General features: G+C 41.3%; 1 protein-coding gene across 3 annotated transcripts in view; it reads right to left on the reverse strand.

The window, feature by feature from the left end:
- The window catches only part of afg1lb (AFG1 like ATPase b), a 30,233-nt gene extending 5,643 nt beyond the window's left edge, over positions 1-24,590 (reverse strand). Inside the window, exons 1-9 of one of the 3 annotated variants that reach the window (XM_040017498.1) lie at positions 24,385-24,584; positions 23,854-24,161; positions 18,472-18,535; positions 18,275-18,376; positions 17,894-18,021; positions 14,245-14,344; positions 8,727-8,785; positions 1,620-1,702; positions 854-924 (exon numbers count right to left, since the gene is read on the reverse strand). In XM_040017498.1, the coding sequence (XP_039873432.1) occupies positions 854-924; positions 1,620-1,702; positions 8,727-8,785; positions 14,245-14,344; positions 17,894-18,021; positions 18,275-18,376; positions 18,472-18,535; positions 23,854-24,161; positions 24,385-24,499 (1,030 nt within the window). In that variant the 5' untranslated portion in view covers positions 24,500-24,584. Of the gene's footprint in view, positions 1-853; positions 925-1,619; positions 1,703-8,726; positions 8,786-14,244; positions 14,345-17,893; positions 18,022-18,274; positions 18,377-18,471; positions 18,536-23,853; positions 24,162-24,384 lie in introns of all 3 variants that reach the window. The other 2 variants (XM_040017499.1, XM_040017500.1) reach the window with 2 other exon arrangements.
- Between the last annotated feature and the right edge of the window lie 178 nt (positions 24,591-24,768).

Here is a 24,768-nt window from a genome sequence, read left to right on the forward strand (position 1 = left end):
CACACACACAATGTACAATGGCTACAGTATATACATGTAGTTAGGTTAAAAGGTAGTATATTTATGAAATTTGCTTTACTACACACTCATGATTTTTGATCTTTTAACCTCTAATTTAAGACAAAACAAAAGAAAACATAATGAAAAATACTGTTTACTACTAAAAAACTATTTACTATACAATTAAATCCTAAAATTTCACAGTGTTACAAAAAAAAACCCTTTAAGGCCCAGTAATTTTAAAAATCTAAGTTCAAGTCTAGAGTTTGTTTTTAATTTAGAATTGTGCAGCTTTTGTTTTTTCCTGTTGAATTATAACATATAAAAAATGACATGAAAAGCATCACAAATAGCCCAAAAAAAGTATAATTGTATTATCTATGTAGTTTAACCCTGATAAATGTTATTTCTCTGTGCCACAGACTTCTATTGTTGTAACAGAACTATTTAAAGTAGGTGAGTGAGCCGTCTCGTGGGCTTGGGTGACATGAAAATTAGCAGTTAAAAAAAACCTTCAGCAGATGCACTAGATAATCCTGTATGATTGAAAAGTCATGGTCTTCAAAATCCCCAGCTGTTTTGGGAATTTAAAAAGACAACAACAATAAAATAAAAAATTTAAATCTATTATTGAGCCTTAAATACTAAGAAAGGATAAATGTGAGACAAATTAAGGTAGACATTGATGATTTGTCTAATTGTTATCAACACTGTTGATTTTAGTATTTTCTTTTATCTTTCATATATATAAATATTACAAAATGTGTAATTTTGACGTGTCCTTGTGTCACAGAAAAAAAGTAAAAAATAATCAATCTTCTTAAAATGCATTGTCTTCCTTAAATGCCCTTACCACTCTTTTGTCTTAATGAGAGCTCTTCAAACAGTGCATCCAAGAAGGCCTCTGCACCAGGCTCCCCTGTGCTGCACAACACACATGCACCAGCGCGCGCACACACAGGCAACGAAACAGAAAGGAAATAATAGGATATGAAATTAATAATGCTGAAGTGGCCACATCAAACGGTGGCAGCAAGGAGAGCAGGGGAGAGGGGTACTTAGCTTTTCACTCCATCGGTAAAAAACAGGATGTTAGGCTCTAAACACAAGCATTAGCCTGTGAATACACGTCGAAATGAGATTGTGAAGTGTGTGTGTTCGTGTCTGCGTGTGCTTGTGTTTTAACTCCAGGTAAAAGGGTGTGATGTACTCTATTTACATACAGTGAAAAGACGAAAGCACTTGTTTGCCTGCGTGCGCGAGTTCCTAACAGCGCATATGTAACAAGGAAAATAGAAAACTAGCTTTTAAAGCTCTGCCCTTTTCTCATATTCTATTGATTCCTCTTTTTATTCTTTTCATGGATCTCTCAAGGTAATGCAGGTCTTTATAAACCTCCCAGCCTGCGTCTCCCTCATTTATTCATCTGTTTGCCTTTTCTTTCTGCCCAAACTACATGATGTGCACAAGCATTTCCTGTGTTTGTGTGCGTATGTGTGTGTTTAATGCAGGTTAATGTCAACTCAACCCAGCCTCCGCACAAACTCTGGGCTGAGGAGGACTATAAAGAGGGAAGCAGAGAGGTAGCGTGCTTGTGTGTGCGTGTTTGTGTGTCTTACAGGTAGTAAAGTTTCCCTGCTGCAGCCTCGCCAAGCTTCCTGTAGTCAATCCCTGTGTCTAAGCAGACGGTGTGGCAGTATTCCTGTTGACACACACACACACACACACACACACACACACACACACACACACACACACACACACACACACACACACACACACACACATTTATTGTTATTTGTGCTCTTTTTGTCCCATAATTTTATGTAAATGACTAATTTAGAGACAACTTTTAGCATCAGCTTCATTGAGCCCGTGAGCATTTACAGCAGCAGGACCTCCTGTGTGACTGACGACAAAATTAAATACAGTTTCCATGTTTGTCACAAGGAGATTTTAATCTTTCTGGACAACACTGACAGTCTAAGACGTGTCAGGCTTTATCTAACACACCTAATCGATTATTCTTGTCCTTTTATTTGATAAAAAGATAAGGAAAATGAAAGAAATATCAGACCTTTGTACATTTTTTGCTTAGCTCTGATTTTCATATTGGTAATTGCTGATAGAAAGGCTAAAACATATTGCACTTCTTCAGGTTTAAATCATTGTGACAGCTTGATTTGTCTTGATGATGCATTGTTAATATGGCAACCCTGTAAAATGGACAATCAGAGCTTTGTGTCTTCACTTCTTTCACACTAAAATGGATACAGAACAACCCTAAAAAGTATTAAATTAAATAACAAGGCATCGCAGAAGGCAGCCGGCATCTTATCTCCTATCCTCCGACAGCTTTGGGATTTTGTGTCAGCTGTTCTCGGTTTGCCGGGCCGATCCATTGTTCTGCAGCTATTCAAGTGCGTTACAGCAGGGGTGAACCTGCGATGCAGGGTTCAAACTTTTCCACATAGAGTAAAACGTCAACAGGATTCATGTCAGGGAGTACAGCACAAACTATAATCATCATCTCCACTATTCTATCAAAGAAAAGAGAGGAACTGCATATCATCCCATCCAAGCCATCATCGGCTGACTGAGTATTCAGCGACAGCTCCAGTAAATTATGAAATCAGTGAATTTCTGCCACTGGCCTCCTTAAGCTGCAGGATAATTAGTAATCATCACAAAGCAAGGGGACGGAAATACTCTATTCTTCTCTGCTGTCAACTTTTTATCTCCGTGTCCGCTCACACAAACGGGGTTCCCACTCTGAGCCAATTGGCTGAATCAGGCTTAATAACAACCTGACAAACTCGCCCTCCCCCACGCACAAAAGGGAGGTGTCATTTCATCAACCTACTGTGACCCCACCAACGGGTAAATAGTCCCTCCAGAAAAGAAAAAAAAAGAAGGAAAAAAAAAACTTGTCACTATTGCCGCCACATCATTAGTATCTCAGTTTGTCTTTTCTCCTGCCATCTTCAACTCCCTCCCTTTATGAACCTCGTCTCTAACGTACCTACGGTAAAGGCGGCTGTTGCGTTCCTTGACGGAGGAGCGAGGTGCAAATACGAGAGGGGAAAAGAAGGAGGAATGGAAACACAATCAGTGATGATGATTCCATTGGTTATTTATAATCAGATGAGGCTGAGGCCTCGCGGGTCATTACTTGATTATCCATCTTGAGGGGATTGTCAAGTTCTCACTCCTCTAAGATTTTTATCCGCCTACACATTGTGGTTTTGCAGCCTCCCCGCACCCCGACGCCACCACTGACAACCTCCTCTCGGAAATGTAGTCAGTCTACTTTGCAACTTTTAAATCTCGTCTTAAACAGTCCCTTCAGTTTAATCGGCGAATGGCGATGTACAAATAGTGGAGTAACAGCTTTTTTTTTTCTTTCGTCAGGTGGACGGATAGAAGAGGTGATCATTTATTTTAAGGAAAAATGATAAAAATGCGCTCGTGCTGCAAGTTGAGAAAATATTTAGGTTGTAACAAATTTGTTGGTCACAAGTGTGCAGTCTTTAGTTTTTTTTTTTATTTAGTAATTTTAAAGGCTCACAATTTGATTAATTTATCCATTTGCAATACTTTGAAGTTTTTCTAATGGAATTTTGTAGTATTTTCTATTTTCTAAATAATCACCTCTTTAGATTTTGTCTTGTTAATTAAATTAAAAGAAACTCCAATCTGCAGTTTTTGTTATTTTAATCATTATTAAGACACATGACAGATTAAACCATAAAAAGAAAAGAAGTGCAGCCCTAAGGTTTATTACCATCAGGCAACAATATTAGCTTTTTAAACTAGTGGTGTAAAAACCTGGCAAACGTGTCGCTGATTCAAAGAAAAGCAGCAAATTAAGAGTTCCCCTGCTCGCACAGATGCATTCACCGGCTCAGACACAAGAGAGAGAGATGACAGACATGAGAATCAGAGACTCTTTAGAAGAAAGTCATCCAAACACATGTAGCTCCAATCATGTCATTGTCCGAGCTGTCCACTGCTCTCACTGGACAGCCGTTTAGCATAAAAACAGAGTGGCTTTTTTTTTTTTTTTTACCCCCCTGCTCCCTCCACTCCCCTCTGTGCCCGCTCCCTCCATGACATATCTTTCTCTATCCTTTACTCCTCAAAAAGTTGCTTTTGAGTTTTTCAAAGAGCGCGGTGCCATTGAGCTGCAACAAAAGCCAAGGATAGCTGACTATTGGGCCCTGATGAGGTCCACTCCCTCATTACCCAGCAGCAGAAAACATTTGATGCTTTTTTTTTTTTTTGTTTGGCCTGGAGAATTGACCAGGCCTCAAAGAAATGCAGGGTGGGAAGGCTGAAAAAGAGACGGGGGTTGGAGGGGGGTGAGGGGAGGAGGGGAAAGGTTGTCGTTCATTCATCCGTGTGTGTCTTACAGCCTTGTGTGGAGGGACAGGGGAAAAAAAAAAGTGGGAGGTGGCAGGGACAGAGGGGTCGAGAGAGAGGGAGAGAGATGTGTGTGTGTGTGTGTGTGTGTGTGTGTGGGGGGGGGGGGGGGGGGGAGCTTAAAACAGTGCCTTTATGCTGGCAAGTTCTGGACGACTCTTCTGACATCAAAGTGTTTTCACTAACTGGGGAGCTGCTTAGTTAGTGTGTGTGCGTGCACGCATGTGAGCCGGCTGGGGGTGTATCTGGTGATTTTATTCATTCTTGGGCCGTCTGGGGGGGTATGTGACAATGTGAACACCCTAATTACACCTAATGATCTATTCCCTTAAAGTGTGACTGCCTTGGGCCGGCGATGGATTGTTCTGCAGGGTCGTTCTCACAACCTTCTCCTGCCTCGGCTGCTCCTCTTGGGGAAACATCGTTTGAGTTGGAGGCCCCATCTTTTGTGATCCAGGACCCCACCGGACCCCCCGCTCTCAACCCATCGAGTTTCGTTGGCCCAGGACTGAACCAAAACGGTAACTCGGGCAGTGTGTGCTACCTGCACCTGGCCAACAGAGGCTCCATTTGTTGATCGTGACAGACGCGAGCAAAACATAATTATCTGGTGTATTAAAATGGATGCAAATAATTCAAATCTGACATTCAAAAGGGTATTGATGTCAGTAATATACATAAAGTTAGTCTCAGGATAGAATTTCTGTTAGGATCACTGTAGCCAAAAATTGTTATTTCCATGTGCGGTCACTTATATTTGGTGGTACAGTTCTGTTCTGGGACCTCCTCCTGTGGGTTTTGAAAGCAGCAAGAAGACGACAGAGCAGGCATCAGTGAATAAAGATGTCACAGTGATTCAGATAGGTAGGGTGAACATGGTTTGCACATGTGACTTTAGTCAGTTTGCCAGATGATGTGGGCTCCCACTGAGATCAGCTGATCTACTGGGAGAGGAGCCTGACTTTATGTCACTTCCGGGGTGGCTTGACTTCTACTGTTTTCCCTGATTTCCTGGTTGTCTGTACTGTGACTAGCAAAGGCAAAATCGCACCCCATGAAAGTCGAATTAAGAGACATTTCTATATTTGTACACGCTTACACATCTGACATCTGAACACTCTGATAGAAAACAGGAAAACATCATTTGCCCAAACGGAACCAAGGTAACTGCCATAATTAAAATTTAGGTAACAATTAGGATCCTGGTCTGATTCTTTGTGCTTAAAAGAAATCGATTTGTCCTATCACCCCTTGTTCAGGTTTCAGAACAGACAGTGAGAGACACTGATATGAAAGAAGTGAGCTTTGCCCTCGAAGCATGCTGCCATTAAATGTTTTAAAAGACAATGACTGTCATCAAATATCAAAATCTATTTGATTTGAACTCTTCCAGCTCTTCACACACGGTCCTTCTTACCAAGGTCTTCAGTGGAGGACCACGTCCCTCTCATTCTTCAGTTTTTCCCTTTCTTTCTTTGTCATTCTGTTTTGATTTATATATTTCATTTTTTCTCATCACCAACTGCTCAGCACAGAGCCAGTATTGACAGTGACACAAAAAAAAGAGATGAAAAGTGGATCAAAAGAAGGGTTAAAAACAGATAGAAACTCAGAGATACTCAAAGTTGCCTCAGGGTTGTTGTCATGTTTTTCTCCCCTCGGCAGCTTTGTGCGCAACTGCAATCGAACAAGTGGAGGGAAAATAAAGTCACTATTCTGCTACCAAAATACAGAGACCTGACCTTGGGTGAGTAAAGCCAGCGAGCAGAACAGGATAGTGATAGAATAAAGAGTGGGGATAGAGGGGTGGAGAGAGAGGATGGGCAATGAAAAGTGGAGTGGAGAGCGAGGACAGTTTGCGAGAGAGAGAAAGAGTGTCTTCGTTACAATACTGGCAGCATCCATTAAAAAAAAAAAGAAAAAAAACCCAAACCCTGTATTTCACGAAACTACGAGCTTTGCAGCGGCTGCAAAGAAAAAGACGCCGGAACAACTGAATAGACTCATAAATGGAGTCTACAGAGATGCTACAAAGGACGAGAAATTACAAACGACTGTGTGGATGAAAAATAGCAAACAAACTAAATGATGAACAATAAAAAAATAAACAGCGTCTTCTGGATTAAATGAAGTTGTATGTAGCCCATGCGTTGCAAGTCATTAAATCATTTTTTAAATATAAAACTGGATGATTGTGGAAGATCGGGAGCTGCAGAAGGAAAGGTGACCCAACTAATCAGAAGTCAACAGTTAGATAAAGACATCATCCGAGGCGGACAAAAGTGGCGGATTAACCCTTACCACTCCGGCTCAGGTGATGAGGGGAAGAGGTCAGAGGCTATTTTTGTATGTTAACACCCTCTTTTCTCTCCTGCACTCACCATAGAAACACACGCTGGCACGCACATGCGGAGGCGATCTGCGCCGAGTCAGCGGCTGCTCCCTGCGAGCATTCATTCAATCTATTAAGGGTCAGCTAGTTAGCAAGCTTTAACTTTACAGGACAGATCACTATAGAGAATCCATAGCACCCCACCTAAAAAACACCCCCAAACCCTCCAACCAGATGGCCTCACAAAGGAAAACATGGTATCCTGAAAGAGAGGAGCCAGTACGGGGCAGAGAGGGACAGCAGGCATTCAGGACCTTGATGAGGGTGGATTAGAGAGGGCAAGGGTGCTGCTGCTGCTGGGTTAGCAGGTGGGGTGCAGGGTGATTCCAAGACTCTATGCAACTTTTAGTGGGTTTGACTTCAAATGTGCGTGTGTTTAATGTTACAGTGGTTTGATGACTCTGGTCAGGTTAGATTGCCTGTATTTTGCACACATATTCACTTTAGCATTTGTAATGCAACAGATTATTTATTATATCAGAGCTAAACCGGAGTTTTAGGGTTAAAAATACTGTGATACCTGAATATATTCAGAGGCAATGCCATGTTAAGTCATTTTATAAAGAACCAAGCCTAAATTAATCTGAGTGACTATGTTCTATATCATGTATTGTATTTCTTTAACAAAATCCCCATCATAGTATGAACAAAAACGAATGCATTTGTTTTCAAAAATAAACCTAAAGTCAATAATAAGGCGTTTACTATTGTATATGTATAATCCTGTGTAAAAGTTCCTATTAAAAGCAAATGAGGCATGCCAAATAATAATGAGAATTTAACAACAATTTCATTCAAAAAGCCACAAAATTCAAGTAGCAGTATGAGTGGCGATTTTCAGCGCACTCACAAGAGAGCATTTATCTACTACTTCATACCAGGAGTGTGCCTGAGCCAGACCTTAGCCGAGCACTGCTTATGTGACTGTGTGTGTGTAAAAAATGTCTGCTTTCAAACTAAAGGTCATAATATATAACAAGATATTCTATAGGGAATCCCTAATAAAGTCAGCGTGGTCAACCTGGGGCATTAAGGAAACTCTTAGTTTTGGTAAATTAGAACTTATTATTAATTATTGGCCGTCCTACATAACGAAACGATTGCAGTGCAAGTGGTTTGCATCAATGTGATTATATGAAACTGGAAGGTTGCACAGCTCAGGTGCCTCATACTTACAGGACTTCATATTGTTCAATTATGAGTTTATCCGGTACGTTTAGTGTCAGAGGAGTGGTTCTCAGTTTTAAATTCTTAATAACGCTAAGCTGCTTACTTTCAGTTGCTATCTTGCCCAAAAAAATTGCAGCAGTGTCAACGCTTGCCTTTACTATTCAGACAAAATACCAATAAAAGGCGCAAGAATGCTGCCCTCCTCTGTTGCAAAATGCATGACAACAAATTAATATGCAATTATTTATGATCACGATCACTCCAAACACATCAATGATCATCTGGGATGCAGGCAGGATAATGGTGCTACCTGCTTAAATTGCAAAGTAGATTTTTCGCTAGAAATGCTAACCGTCACATCGCTCCTCTTCTCCGCTCCACACCCCGCCCACCACCCCCCTCTACTTTTGAAATGCAAGCAGCCTGGGTCAGTCACAGCTAGTCCACCCATCTCCCACTCTCCCATTCACATTACCTGTACCCACTCACACTCTTTTCCATCTCTCTCTGCCTTTCTCTCTCTGTGAGTCTTTCAGTGTGCCCTGGTATGATCAAAGACAGCTTTGTGACACTGTGTGAAGCATCCATGAAGCAGAAAACATCAAACCACTAAGAGCAACTTGCAAAAAAGATGGACACAGAGGCATACATGCAAGTGTGTGTCCGTGTATGTGTGCGTGCGCGCGAGATAAACAACTGAATAAATTAGAAAGACAAGAGAGAGGGATGACTTTGTCTCTACCTTCAGCACATCGATGAAAGGTAGGAAGGTGTCCCTCTGAAGTCCGTTTTTGTACAGATCTGAAAGAGGAAGGGAGGGCCTGTATTAGAGCTGCTGTTTAGCCTTCTAATAATGTCATCCCCTCGCCACAGATTGGCAGATAAAGTGGCTATTGATGAACTGAAGGATGGGTGGGGAGGCACGACAAAAGGACTGGGACCAGGGGAGAAAAATGGATTTCTCTACCGGCAGCGGCAGCAACATAAAATTCATTACATTCCCAAACAATGGTGGCCAGAGAAAGGACTGTCGCCTTTTCAGCACGGACAATGTCCACAGCAGCTCGCTGAATAGAGGTTTCAATTAGCTCGGCTGGAACAAATTACATCTGAAGTAGCATCCCTGATAGACAGATAAAACAGATAGGGATTCACACACAAACAGGGACAAAGACACACACACAGCGAGGCTCAAGCTCTCTCCAGCTGCAAATGCAAACAAGTGGCCGTTGTTGATGTTTGGACTTAAGCTTACTACAGTAGGACCTGACACAAAAATAACCTTTGCTTAATAACTTCTATACTGTAATGGACTGTGCCCTGTGAGACTGGAATATGCCAAAGGTTTAAGAAAGAGAGTTCAGTGTTTTGGGACGTACATTTTTCTTCCTTTATTGGTGCAAATCTAGTCCTTGTAGAATGTCCTAAAATGAGGTAAATACATAAAACTCGTGATGCATTACACATGTCATTATTTACTTAACAAAAACTAACCCACGATGCAGAAGCAGTGTGTGAAAAACTAAACATTCACTGCAGTAATTGTGTTAGTAATTGTTACGTTTTGGGGGGGCATTTGTTTATGTACAGCTCTCTTAAGGTCCAACCACAGCATTTAAATCAGGTTGAGATGTGGACTTCGACTGGGCCTTTGCAACACATTGGCTGAAAATTAGAAAATAATCAATCTGTTTTAGATTTGCTGCTGTGCTTGAGATCGTTTCTTGTTACGGAAACACATTTCTCACATGTGACTCTAAAATACTTTGGTATACAGAAGAGTTCATGACTGTTCCCAGATCATGTAGCTGCAAAACACCCTTCTCCTGCCGTGCTTGACAGTTGTTATGAGGTGTTTGTGCTGGTATGTTGTGTTTGGACTTCATAAAATGTGCTGTGCAATATGGTCAAACATTTCCACTATGGTCAAGTCTCTCCAAAGGACTTTTTCTAGAAGTCTTGTGGTTTGTTCAGGTGCAACTCTGGAAACAAAAGCTGTGCTGCCATGCTCTTTTCTTCAGGTAACCCTTCCAAACAAGTCATACTTGTTCAGTTTTTTTTCTAACTGTGCTGTCCTGGACTTCAACATTTAACATGCTAACATGTAGAGTCTGAGATTTAGGGCTGGGTTGGGATTTTTGCAGTTTTTCTGAGATATGCGCAGTTTGAAGAATCTTCCTTAGTGTAGAATAATAAACTTCAAATTGTTTGGAAATGGCTTTATATTTTTTCCCACAGTAAAGGGCAGCAACAGCAATTGCTTCTTTAAGATCACTGCTGATATCTTTCTTTCTGCACTGTATTAACACACACCTGAATGCTCCATACTAGCAAACTGCCAAAACTTTGGCAGATGCTCACACTGATGATCAGTTAATCAACTACATTTGATTAGTAGCACCTGGCCGCTAGTTACCCTACCCTAATTCCTGTAGAAACAGTACAGATGTTCTTAATTTTTCACACAACCCTTCTAAAAGTTTGGCTTGACTTTTAAAAATAAATGCCATATTTTTTGGACTATAAGGCGCCAGATTATGAGGCGTACTGTCGATGAACGGGTCTGTTTTCATACATAAGGTGCACCGGATTATAAGGTGCATTAAGTGACACAAAACAGACAGATAAATCAAACTTTACTCAACTCATTCTTCTTGTTTCCTCCACTTCTGTATCATTGATTCATTAATGTTGAATTCTCTCGCAGCTGCTCTATTCCCATGTTGTTGCAGTATATTAATGACTGACCTCGTATTGTGGATGGATTATCTCAGTTGTTCTCCTGATTGAAGTTTGGTCCATTTACAGCATCCTGCCATGTGATTGCGTTTGTCCCTAACCATCGGGAATCCTCACGTTAACTTTTATCGAGTGGAAAAAAGTTTGGTATGCTATCATAGCTGTGTTGCTGGGGATTAGTAGCACATCATTATATACCAGCTAGTCCAACTTCAGTAACCCTACAAAAGTCACTGCTGTTTAGTTTTCTGTCTTTATTTATGTTGGAAGTGATAGCAGAGCTGTACGTTTAAATTTTTTTTTAGAAATCTCTCAGTCAGAACATGCTATGTCATGTTTAGGTGAAAACTAGTGAGCTAACTTCCTGCTAACTTCTAACTCTGTTAAATTTAATAAATTCTGTTTTCATGGATGCCTGGATGCTAAACTTAGTTGTTACACCTGGTAAAGGAGCAGCTGATCATTTTATTAAAGATGAAGGAATTTAGACAGTTTTGAACTCTCAGTCACGCCGCAGTGTTCGTTTTGACTTTGGGACCTGAATTCTATGATGTGTCTGTTTCTCAGCACTGACCCGAACAAACAAACAGAAACTTAAAATGACTAAGGCCAAAATGCAAACACTGAGGCTTCAAAATGTGGAACCTAAAACCATTAGTCCATTTTTGTAATCTTCTTCTTCTTTCGATCTCTATAGCGGATCCCCTGCCTCCATCTCACCCTATTCCTAGCATCATATGCGCGCCTTCACTCCTGAAGCTCCATATTTAATGCCCTTTGTCAAGTGTAAAGTAAATTCCCATATACTTTACACTTGTATATGGGAATAGATCATTTGTTTTTCTGGTGTTCTATTGCTAGCTTTGTACACACTATAAGTGTAACATAATAAGAGGCACTGAGTTGCATTTGCTGTTACTTCAAGTTGCTGAAGTCTAGTGAGTTAAGCTACTGCTAAGCTAACGTATGTAGACTCAACAGTGTCAGCCCAGTCAACACAGAACAGGAAACAAAGTAGTGTGTCGGCAGGTGACAAGGCGATCGTGGCTCAAGAGTTGGGAGTTCGCCATGTAATTGGAAGGTTGCCGGTTCGAGCCCCGCCTTGGACAGTCTCAGTCATTGTGTCCTTGGGCAAGACACTTCACCCGTTGCCTACTGGTGGTGGTCAGAGGGTTCGGCAGCCTCGCCTCTGTCAGTGCGCCTCAGGGCGGCTGTGGCTACAATGTAGCTTGCCATCACCGGTGTGTGAATGGGTGGATGACTGGATGTGTAAAGCGCTTTGGGGTCCTTAGGAACTAGTAAAGCGCTATAAAAATACAGGCCATTTACCATTTACAAGGCCAGAGCAGCACTGCTAATGAGTGAGGAGACATGTGCCACTGCACACTTTACTGGAACTGGATTAATACATAATTCAATAGAGCCTAATAATTAAAAACATTTGCGATCAGTGGAATTAAATGGGCTAATGTAAACTCCATGCTATCAAATATAATGCCCCCCAATCTAAAAAAAAAAAAAGACACCAATTATCCCTCCATCCCTCTTCAGCTGCATTAAACCCCCATCAAACAACAAAACACTGAACGTTCTAGCACAAACCTATCCCTGAATTCCCCCTCCAAGCATGTCTAGGGCTTTTTGATACTAGCATCTCCACATCAATAAACACAGAAAATGCATGCCTTTCATGTCTAGTTGTCTCCTATGGCTTTTAGAGTTCCATTAACCATGTAATTAATACCAAGTAGCCTCTCTATCAAGTTTCCCTGGTTTGGGGCTTTGTTCTTAATAGCTAGTAAATATCAGAGACGCGCATCTTTGTCTATGAGAGCCACCTTGTTGCCATTCACTCCGTACCCACTCAAGGCTTTGAGACATCGACATTACATGTACCCAAAGACGATGAAGACCTTAGATAGCACATCATACATTTATCTCCACGTTGATCACTTGCTAATTCCTTCTCCATCCTTGCTCTGCGGGCAGTAAATGCAACATCAAAGCCTGTTAAAAGATGGCGTCATGTCTAGGCGGGAGAGGTGAGGTGTTTTTTTGGTCAACTGCCGTAAACAGGACGCAGCTGGTTCAATTCTTGCAGGAGAAAAGTATTTTGAAGACAATTGTGGTCAAAATAAAGTAATCTATGGTTGTAAGTACCCTCACTGGCAACTTTAGGTACACCTATTCAACCTTTTGTTAATGCAGATTTGTTAATTATTCAATCACAGGGAAGAAACTCAGGCGTATAGAGGCATATAGAGTCAAATCAACCTGCTGAAGTTCAAACATTAGATGCATCAGAAAGGGGAAGAAAAGTGATTTTGAGTTTCGTATGGTGAATATTTCAGGAACTGCTGATTTTCTGATGGTTTGCCTGCACAGAGTGAAACAGAGTGAGCACCATTTCTGCAGTTCAAAATGTCTTGTTAATGTCGGAGATCAGAGAAGAGCAGAACTAATAGCAAAACCTGTTGTTACAACCAAGGTATGCAGAAGGGCATCTCTGAATGTACATCATATCAAACCTTGAAGTAGGTAGGGTATACAGGAAACTGAAGCTTGAATTTGCACAGACTCACCAAAATTGGTCTGAGTCTCAATTTCTGCCGCAACATTTCAATAGTAAACAAGATGAAATGGCTCCATCCGGTGCTTTATCAATAGTTTAGGCTGCTGCTGGTGATGTAATGGTGTGGGGGATATTAGCTTTGTATCAGCTCAGCATAACTTTACTGCTACAGCCTGTCTGAATCTTGTTGCTGATCACGTCCATCTCTTTATGAACGCAGTGTATCATCTTCTTATGGCTGATTCCAGCAAGTTAATGCGCCATATCACAAACCGCAGATCATCTCAAACTGTTTTCTTGGACAATAAATTGAGGTTATTGTATTCAAATGGCCTCCACAGTCATCAGATCTCAATCCAATAGAGCACCAATAGAGTTGCATCACAGATGTGCAGCTGATAAATCTGCATCAACTGCATGATGCAATCATGTTAACGTGGTGAATCTGTGCCACAAAGAATTAAAACAGCCCTGAAAGGAAAAGGGTGCCCAACCCATTGCTAGAGTGGTTTACCTAATGAAATATCAGTTGAGTGTATATTAGCTTTTCACTGGCACTGTCAGATTATAAATGGAGCTAAATTTCCCCAAATTAACAGTTTTCAGACTCATGAAGATGACAAAGCTTGAAACTACATGTTTGGAAGCTGCAATGAAAGACATCAAATTTCTTCTATTTTGAGATTTCATTATTATCTCCCACTTCAATATCTATATTACTGACAATTTGTAGTCGCAACCATCTATCTTGGTGTTGACAGTGTTTTCTGCTGAGACGCTAAAATTACAGCTGACTCTCTTGGTTTTTAACTCATTGCTTTAAATAAAATTTTAAGAAAAGAAGTAGAATGGGAAGACATGCACAAGATATATTATTATTGCTACAGACTACAACAATATAATTAATAAGGAATAGCTAAAACGTGCATAAAATGTTTGCTGGTCATACCATCAGGGGGTCTGTTGGAGGTAGCCACCACCACCACTCCAGTTTTAAACAGCGTCTCAAACAGCTGCTTCAGGATCATGGCGTCGGCAATGTCCGCCACCTGATTGAAGAGAGCCAGAGAAGTCGAGGAACATCTCATATTATTCCTTTCTTGCCACACCTGTGTGTGTGCACGAGTGTGTTTGAGGTCACAACATGCCATCATCACTCCATGTTGATCAGTGTCATTCAGGTGTGCTCATTCAGTCCTTTTTGTGTGGTCATTGCCACCCAAACTTACGTGTATACACATGGATGCAAACACACACTCAGGCACTTAAATTTACTGCAAATGGTCAAGAACTGGCCTTCCGTTGAGTGGAGTAGCTGAGGCGAAGAAAAAGACCTGAGCTAATCAACGAAGCCGAAAAACAAGAGGAATGAAAGAATAATAAAAACAAAGCAATGCGAGGCAGGACTGGGGTCATGACGGCAGACAAAGCTTCTATTAAAGCATGTCCACATAAAGGCATATTAAAGTGTGCATGTGTGTTGTATGTACTAGACACAAGGCTATACGGTGTGACAATACATAAATCCAATTCAACTGTCTGCTGCCTTTTTCATCTACATCATTTCCATGAGTCCACAATGAACAAAGGTCGATGACAACACTGAAGCAAGGACGTTTATGAGTCGCTAGCTGTTAAATGAAGAGCTCTGACCTTTCTATTACTAATCCAGTGCTCTCACTTTTGTTCTTATTCTCTCGTCTGCGTCTCTCTCTCTCGAACCTATGTTGTTCTTTTGAACACCTATAAAGGGAGAAATGTTACCCTGTGATTGGCGGTTGTCAAAGCGACATTTATTTAACGTGATGCTCGACCGATGAAAGTTGGGCACAAAGGATTTCCAACCTCTCTGGTAACTTAAAGTTGTCGGTCTCATGTCAACAGTAATTTATATCCTGTTAAATGACAATGTTTCCTCCCAAGAAGATGTAAAAATGCACAAACAGAAATCCATTGTGAGAAAACCGCCTCACTGTAATGCCAAATTCTTGACCCTTAAAGTACTTTTCTTGTTTAAAAACCCTAAAAGAAAATGTCTTGAATAAAAGAAAGACTTTGCAGTCATGCATCTGTCCCGCCCTCTCCTCTTATTCCCTCTTACCTACTTTCCTGTATATAACAGGCACTTCTGATGGCCATACCCACAGCATATGCTTCCTTTCAGACTCTGGAGAGTCTTCTGCTTTTTGCATATTAGCCCCACTGCCCTTGCCAATACTTGATTAACATTTGTGTTAAAGCCTTGATTTTGCTAAGGAGAGGTGGCTAAGGGCATCAAATTAGCGTGTGTGTGTGACTGTGTGTGCGTGTAATGAGAATCAACAGAAAGCCAAGGCTCAGTGTCTCTCTGAAGGGGCCCCCATTTCCTGCGACCACAGGATTTTATTTTCATTTCAAAAGAATCATTTAAAAATGACCTTTTATACAACATGGATTTGTTTATTCATGTGCCCTCCACACGGGCATAGTATGAGGGGCAATATTGATTGCTGAATGACTAGGGGAAGAGGGAAAGAGAATGGGTACCCACAGGATGAGAAAGGTGGAGGGGGACTGATGTAGCACTTGTGGAGCACAAAAAAATAATGGTGCAATCTCTGTCAGCCATTGCCGATATTTAAATGAGCATCCAATTACTCAAGCGGCTGTCAGTTTACAGCGAGGCACACGGGTGCCAAATTAAACCTCTTTTGATGTTACACCTCTTTATGTACACAACCTATGAGCAATTTCACAGAGGCTACACAGTGACTGAGGCCCTGAGACAATGATGCTCGAGCGTTTTCTTCTCACTCTTTCACGTTCTTTCTCACTCTCTACCCATCTTTCCATCTTGGACCTCTCAATGGCGAGTATTCATTAGAGGAGCCGGGTAGGGGTCGCAAAAGGAAGGAGGGGAGGAGAGCTGGGGGGGGCTACAAATTACTGATAATGGCATGGCGCTAATGAAGAGAATGGAAAAATGTCATTAGCATTTAAGAGGATAAGATCCATCTGACCCGCCGCCGCCAGTCGCTTTCTAGCTCCACTCACTTAAGGAAGCAGGAGAGTGCGACTGATACCCAGAGCTTCATTTGCATGGCTGAGTGGTGGAGGATGCTGATTGGTATAGCCCCTCGCACCCCCCCCCACCCCAAACCCCCAACTCTCCCAACCTCGCAACCTCTTATTTATGCATCACAAACAACGCGCACATGTCTACTTGTTTCCCCCGCCATTCACCGGTAGCAACAGTCGACAAGCGAAAACAGCAAAGCTGGCGACAGCAAACAAAACAAATCAATGAGAATGCACAAACAGCGCCGCGGTTTAAAATGTGAAAGACGGCCAGATGAAAGGAGCGGCTCTTGATCCACGCAGATGCACGGAGAGTGATTAGAGGGAGCAACTGCACCTTCTGTGACCTCTGACCTGCTGGCATTAACTGTAATGATATCAATAAAAGGAGCAACATTGTGCTGCTAACAGATGTGTTTGGCTGGCTATTGATGAACGCAGAAACACGTGTTTTTCTTCACTACAGTGAATGACTCACAATCTCACAGAGAGTAGACAGCCTCAGTAGTGGTTCTCACCTCTAATGGTGAGAACTTTGTGCATCACTAATGACTCAAGGGGGTCCTTTAGTTGTGTACAGTGTGGCTGTAATGGTTTGAGAGCAAACTATTGTGAGATTAAACAATGTACCTTTATCTGTCCTAGTAAACTATAACTAAACTCCACTCTAAAGAGAGAAAATACAACTGGAAGTCATTTTGCAATTGTGCTATATTTAAAAGAGGCCACTAGGTGTCCCCAGTCCTGTTTTTTATTTGGATTAGAAGCACGCAGTTGTTCACAGGAGAACTCTGAACTTAAAATACAGAGAATGCAACGTTGAACAAGTTTTTTCTAGTTCCTTATCTTGACAGAAATAGAGGTCAACCTTGAAGCAATTGCTGCCAACTGCAGGAAATAAACAGCAGTTTATCGCTTTGTTTTATTCTTTAAAGATTTTAAGATGTCTGATTTGTGTGTTTCTGCTGACCCCAGCATTCAGTTGGGTTGTTGTACAATAAAGCAACACTTTGGTAAAAGCCAACTAGTCAGATTCACTCTAAACAATGTGAAATATTAGGGAATAAAACTTGAAAACTTCATAAACTCCCAGTTATTTCTTTTCTCTTTGTGACCTCTTTTAAAACTAGGAAAAAGCACACAGATATTATTTATGAAACATCCAGCCTGACTCGACAGACACGTATCCCCGTTTTATATTAATAGCACATGTAAACAATAGCATGGCAAAAATATAGAAAATTTAACTAGCACTATATTTATCAGTGAATATATAAACCACATGGCTTTCAATTAATGTGTGAAAACCCCTAGTTCGACACCAGGAGGAGGCACAAATCACTGGCGAGGCATCCAGGACAAAAATATATCCACATCAGACATACTGAGCCATCCGCTGTGGTGATCGTTCGCGAATAAGGGAGCAGCTTTAGTCAGTTTATAAGTGCAGTAGTTACAAATATCAAAACACGTAACAGTATTTAGAATTCTCATTGTGTAATGTTCCGCTTTGCAACAGTGCCTGTGACATGGTTGCTCACCTGAAACTCGTCAAAACACAAGAGGCAGGTCTCACTGCTGATCTCCATGGCAACCGGTGATATGGGGTCATAGGTGAACATTTTCCCTAACCTCCGTTTTGGCAGGCTTTGTTTCCTCCGATGGATCCCTTTAAAGCAGCACACAAACGTCAGGCACATCTTAAAGCACACCTGCGACGGCAACCCAAACCCACTGACAGTGCTGAATAAAGCAGTAATTTCACCTGTGTGCATAATGGTAGACAATTAGCAGGACGGCTTCAGGACAAACAGAGGGATAAATATAGGATCTCCGGTGCACGGGGAGTCGGAAAACTTCTACAAAGTCATGCAAGGAAACATTGGGCTGTTAGAGCCGAGGAATGGGAGGATGCTACTAACTTTTGTGGATGTCCAACATGAAGCCGTTGAAGTGGACTCGCTTTTTGCGACTGTTCTTCACATGGGAGTAAAACAGATCCATAAGCATGGTCTTCCCTGTGCCTGAAAAGGTGGGAAAACCAAACCAAAGTTATTATGATAACCACAGAGATGTTAGTTTGTATAATAATAGGAGCTTTTTCTGTATCCAAGCTCACCAACATCTCCATATATATAGAAGCCTTTGGGTGGTGGTGCTGGTGGTGGTGGAATGGGTTTCTCCTTTGGGACAAAATATTAAAATTAAGATGATTGTAGTGTATTTTTTTGCTTTTTTACATGAATCTCAACCAACATAATCGCTGAAATTTATTCACAGTGATTATTTCCACTCTATAGCTAATGACTTAAATAAACTTCTTCATATTGATTCCAATAAATGTCTGAAACATCATCTAATAAACAAAGTATGCTAAGGCATTAAGCCACCACTACAGTGTGAGGTTTCACAATCTCCAGACTAGCCCACTGCAGGGGAGGAAGACAAAGGGGATCTAATCAACAAGACAAGCCAGGGTTCCCACGAAAGAAAAGCATCATCAGAGGAACAATGGAGGGATTTGTCAGACAAAACGGAGAGGACTGGATGAGGCTCCATACGAGATGGAGTGGACTTGTCTGTGCAGCCTGTTTAGCGCTGCTAATTGTGATACGGTACTGTTGCATTGAGGTGCTGCTGGAAGTCATTGTGCTGCCTGCCTCCTATTATCAAAAGGTCCTTGCTTCAAAAAAAAAAAAATCTTCTGTGTGGAAGCTGAGAATATCGAGTAAAGCCAAAAAGGACCCAAGCCATGTGAACGAATGTGCCGTCAGCTTAATCATCTGTAATAACAATGTGAAGAATATCTATGGGTGGCCAAATTATGGATCTTTTTATCGCCTTTAAAAAAAACCCTCTGTTGTTCAGGATCGTCCATCTCTGTAACCGGGCAACACCAAATAGCTTTGGAATTAATCACTCACTAAACAAAAAAAGTACTGGTCTCTTTAAATTTAATTTAGTTAGAGGATGGTACTCGGTGTCCACCGAACTCAGTGTCCATGCACAAGGGGCACTTGACTCTGGTAAAATGTGGACAATGGCAGTTTGAAATCTAAATTAAAAAACAAGCTTGCTATCCAACCTCTCTCTCTCTCTCTGTCTATTCCCGCTCCACCCCTCTCTACTTTTTACCCACCCCTCCATCCACTGCCTGTCCTGGGCTGGATGTGAAGTACTGGAAGAGCAACAAGCCTTTCCTGTTTGCTCTGGCATAACAGTGTGTGACTTCTCCCTGACTTCCCAAGCTGCCCTCTAGCATGGCGGGGTAATTGTCAGTGGCTGGAAACCATTCTGCTACGGCAGAGTGGCGAAGGACAAGACCGTCCCTCAGCCACTCTGTCTAACTGAGCTCTGTGGCCTCGTCTCACCTCATGCTGCAGGATATAGACTGGCACATGAGTGGAAAGTTCACATGCAGGACATGGTCATTTTGGCTTTAGGAAGAACTTCTTTTGACCACTGCCAAAAATGACTCGCAGAGGCATGGTCGGCTAAGATCGTCAGAGCCCGAGTCAAGTTTAACTCACGCAACTGTCCTGCTGGAGGCCTACCATGTGCAGGAGGACTCCATGATGCAGGTCTGTCTTGAAGAGGGTGGATCCCACTGAACAATGGCCCATTGTCAGCCAACCATCCGCAAAACCACGCCACATTGGGTCAATATTAAGTCAAGTGTACTCTCCTCACAGACTTGATCAGTTAGTGAGGACAATGGCGGCACTTTCACAGAGAGAACAGACACCAAAAGGACAGTGGTATGACCTGATTCAAACTGGAATAATTGCATAAGTACTCCAGTCAGTGTGTGTGTGTGTGGTTGTGTGTGTGACAGACAGAGCAAGAAGTAAGGTGCAAAAGGAGAGGGGTGGGTGTGAGGGTGGTTGGTGGTGGTGGTGTTGATAGCCTACCACCAAAGTATTTGTCAGAGTCCCAAATCAAAAGCAAAAAGGACAAGAATGGCTGAGACAATGGGGATCCCCTCATTACTGCCCGGGGACGGTGAGAGAGTGAGAGGGGTGCCGGGACGGGCCCAGCGGGAGGTCTGCCCTGCTGCCTTCCAAAATCTGTGCCTAACTCTGTGTGTCTGTGCCAGCCAACCAACAAAAAAACTCCCACCACCAAATAGTAGACAGTCAGCTCCCCTGACCTAAAAACAACAACAGCCCCCCTGCATTATGCCGTTCCAAAACTCACATGCACAATAAACTTCCCAGACCCCTACCCTCCCTTTGACCTGAGCCCCACGGCCACCATCGATGATACAACAGGAGAACAGGGAAGTCGACTCTGTGAAGTCCGTCCATATGTTAGATATCAGTGGTGCTTTTTAATCCAACGACAATCTGGATCCAGACATATCTATGCTGCCTTATGAATCCTAAACTGTTCCCCAAATAATGTCCAGCGTAATGCATCCTAATCCAAACGATGCAAATCCGATGCTTTCAGTTTTTGTAATTTTTATTTATTATGTAGGAATATTTTGAAGAAATAACACTGGTCTTGACCCTGAAAAAGAGTATAAATACCCTTCAAGACTGTCTCATTAGCTTTTTTCCCCGAGGCTTTCAACAGTATTGCATGGTCTTCATCGGTGAATGGAGTTTGTTCAGTTGTCACTTGTCAGTCTGTTGCCATGCAACATACTGAAAAGCTTTTTTATTTTAATTTTTATAACAGCTACTGAGCAGGTATATTTTAATAGTGTAACAAACTACCTTCCCCGATGATGAAGACTGTGTGAGATGTGGTTGAAAGCGCTGGAAAAAACTTCAAAGTGAACCTCGAGTTTAGAGTGTTTTAAATGTTTGTCTGCATGGCTCATCCGTCTCCTCGCAGAAAATGAAACTTGTTTAAAATACAGTGAAACACTGAGTCGCTAGTTGCTTTAGGCCACAGTGATTAGACCTCTAGTGAAGTCTGTTGTTCTTACGTTTAACTCTGGTGCTCAAAAATGTCGACATGAGGTTGTTTAAAATTAATCAAGGGTTTGATGATGCACCTTTTGATAAAAACAAATATCATATTTCATGAGTACAATAAAATATATTATTACAGTTAAATGAACAATGCTTTTTTTTTTTACTTTTTACATTCAATTACAATAAATTTGATTTATTTATATAGCACCATTTGACAACAACAGTTGCTTCAGGGCATTTTACACTGTAATGTAAAAACCCTACAATGTTTAAAACAAAGAAAGAAACCCCAACAGTCACATGACCCTTTATAAACAAGAACAGTGATAGTGAGAAGGAAAACTCCCTTTTAACAGGAAGAAATCTCTAGCAAAACCAGGTTTATGGAGGGGCAACCATCAGCAGAGAGAAGGATTTTAAATTTAATTCAGGCTTTTAACAGGCCTGAATCTTCTAGTGAAGAGAAGCCAGTATAGGAGAAATATGCTCTCTCTTTCTCGTTCTTGTTTGTACTCTCACTGGAGCATTTTGGATCAACTGAAGGCTTTTTGGGAAACTTTTAGAACAACCTGATATTAATGAATTATAGTAGTCCAGCCTACAAGTGAGGAATCTGTGTTGCTCTGAGACAGGATGTTTCTAATTTTGAGGACATTGTGCAGAAGAAAGAAAGCAGTGCTAGATATTTTCCAAGGTAATGTCATGTAAAAGTGAAATATCTAAAATGAATTTCTAGTGAGACACTGTTTTTCTAAGATTTTTTAGGTCTGAGTACTGTGACCTTTTTTTGTCTGAATTCAGAGGTAGGGAATTAGAGGTCATCCAGGCCTTTTATGCCAGTATGATATGCCCGTAGTTTAACCAGTTGATAAATACAAGGTAACTGAGATAAAATATTTTGTGACTGAAAGACAGAATTGTTTTTACACCGCCACTGTGTGTGTGTGTGTGTGTGTGTGTGTGTATTTCAAATCAAACAATCGAAATGTGATTGAAGTGCAGATTTTTAGCTTTAAATTCCAAAAACAGTTAATGCAAAGTTAATTACAACTATTTTTTTTATACATAGTACCCTTTTTAGAGGCTCAAAATTAATTAGACAAAATAACGTGATGAAAATCTTTTGCATCAATGCCTGAAGTCTAAAACCCATGAACATCACCAAATGCTGCGTTTCCTCCCTGAGATGATCTGCTAGGGCCTTTACTGCAGCGACCTCGAGTCTGTCTATATTCAGTTTTGTCTTCAGTAACTGAAAAAAGCTGGTTGAGATCAGATGAGTGACTTGGTCATTGAAGAGTATTGCATTTCCTTGCCTGGAGAAACTTGGACTGCTTTTGCAGGATGCTTTTGGGTCATTATCCGTTTGCACTGTGAAGCGCTGACCGATCAAGTTTTGCAGCATTTGCCTGAATCTGAACGGAGAGTATAGCCCATCACACTTCGCGATTAATCCTCCTACTTCTATTAGCATTTATGTCATCACAAGTGACTCAGTTCTACAGAGAACCATTTATGTCAATGCCAAAATACTTTTCTCATTGTCTCATTATTTTCATTCAAGTTCATCTTAGTTTACCTAAATATTTGTTTTCAAAACTACGCAAGCTCTCTTTGGTTGAGGTGTACAGAAGCAAAACTACAAAAAAAATGTATCTCTCAATCAAATGAAGAAAGAAGAAGATGACATTTACCAGTGTCATACACTTAACCATGTGTTACAACCAAGGTATGCAGAAGAGCGTCTCTAGACACACAACGTGTCCAACCTTGAAGCAACTAAGACCACATCAAGTGCCATTCCTGTCTGCTCAGAACAGAAAACGGAAGCTATAATTCGCATGTGTTGACCAAGACTGGACAATAGAAGATTAGAAAAATGTTTCCTGGTCTGATGAGTCTTAATTCTTATTGCAACATTTCAATCGTAGGTTCAGAATTTCGTGTAAACAACATGAAAGCATGGATCCATCCTGACTTGTATCAACGGTTCCAGCTGGTGGTAAAGGTGTGCGGGATATTACCTTCACCCTTTTAGTACCAAATGAGCATTGTTTGAACACCTGAGCATTATTGTTCACCATGTCCATGTCTTTTTTATGACCACAGTGTAACCACTGCTTCTAATAAGATAACGCACCATGTCACATACCTCAAATTCTCTCACACTGGTTTGTTGAACATGGCAGTGATTTTGCTGTACTCAAAGAAAACCTTTGTGATGTGGTGGAAGAGGAGATTTGCATCATGGATTTAAAGCAACTGTGGGATACAATCATGTTAATATGGAAGAAAATCTCTGAGAAATGTTACCAACACCTTGTTTAATCTAGCCCATAATGCACTTCTGAAGGGAAAGGGGGGTATACCTAATAGAAGAGTGTATTATATTAGTAAGTATACATAGATTGAAGAAAAAAAGTCCTGATTTTTGCAGTAACTGACTAGCTGTGGTATATATTGGGGATAAAAACGGGCAAGTTGTATCTTCTCTGAAAAGCCAAACCTGCCTTATTCACTCCAACCATGGTCAGCACAACTTCTCTGTGATGATACATGAACAATCATGTCATTACCTTTTCAGTGAGCTCACTGCCTTTGTTTTCGCCTGCTCTGGTGCCACTGTGATGTTGGCTGCTGTCATCTTTTGAGTTTAGAATGTCTTGATTCAAGTAGATACTGTTACTGTAGCTCTTGAGGGTGTGCTGCAGCTGGGCCAGCTGCTGGAGAACCCGTCTCTGTTGGGCATCCCTCCTCAGGAAGCCACCCTGAACGAGGCTATCAAAGTGCACAAGAGTTTCACTGGAGCCACACGTGTCTGCTGCTGGAGGATCCGACGAGCAGGACGATGCAGATGAACAGCATGCCCTCCAGCTACTGTAACCTTGAAGCATTACACCAGAACACGTCAGTGTTACATGCAAACATAAAATATGCCTCGATATAGTATAATCTAGATGTTATAATATGATTCCAGTAAAGCTGTATTAAAACACGTCGTAGCAATAAATGTGTAGTTGTAGCACACGGAATCTAGATAGAGGAAATACAGTCTGAAACATTTCCCGGACGGGTTAGACTCTGCACGTTGGCGCAGAGTCGCCTACCTTTTCCAGAGAAACTGCTCGACAAACGACAAATCTGACGTGAAATCAAAGGAGAGTCTTTGAGGAAAAACTTCAGTGAGCGACTGACAGCGGCAGCAGCCGTGTAAGTCGCCATGATGTTTCAAAACGCTAAAACTTTATTGAGATTCATCCACACAAGCATTTCGCAATAGTACGACGAAGGGGCGTTTAGAATATTTCAAATTTAAATAAATGTCACGAATGTATCTCAAATCTATAGTATCTATACACATAAACCTATAAGATTTTGCATCAAAGGAACAATATAATTATACATTTTTATAAAATTTATAGTTTGTATTCTGTATTATGTCGATTTTCTTTCTCCGTTTTTGACTATAAAGTGTTATTGATTGCCAATTA

This window comes from Simochromis diagramma, unplaced genomic scaffold (assembly GCF_900408965.1).
Source record: "Simochromis diagramma unplaced genomic scaffold, fSimDia1.1 OVJJ01000802.1, whole genome shotgun sequence".
In the NCBI taxonomy this organism is placed as follows: Eukaryota; Metazoa; Chordata; class Actinopteri; order Cichliformes; family Cichlidae; genus Simochromis; species Simochromis diagramma.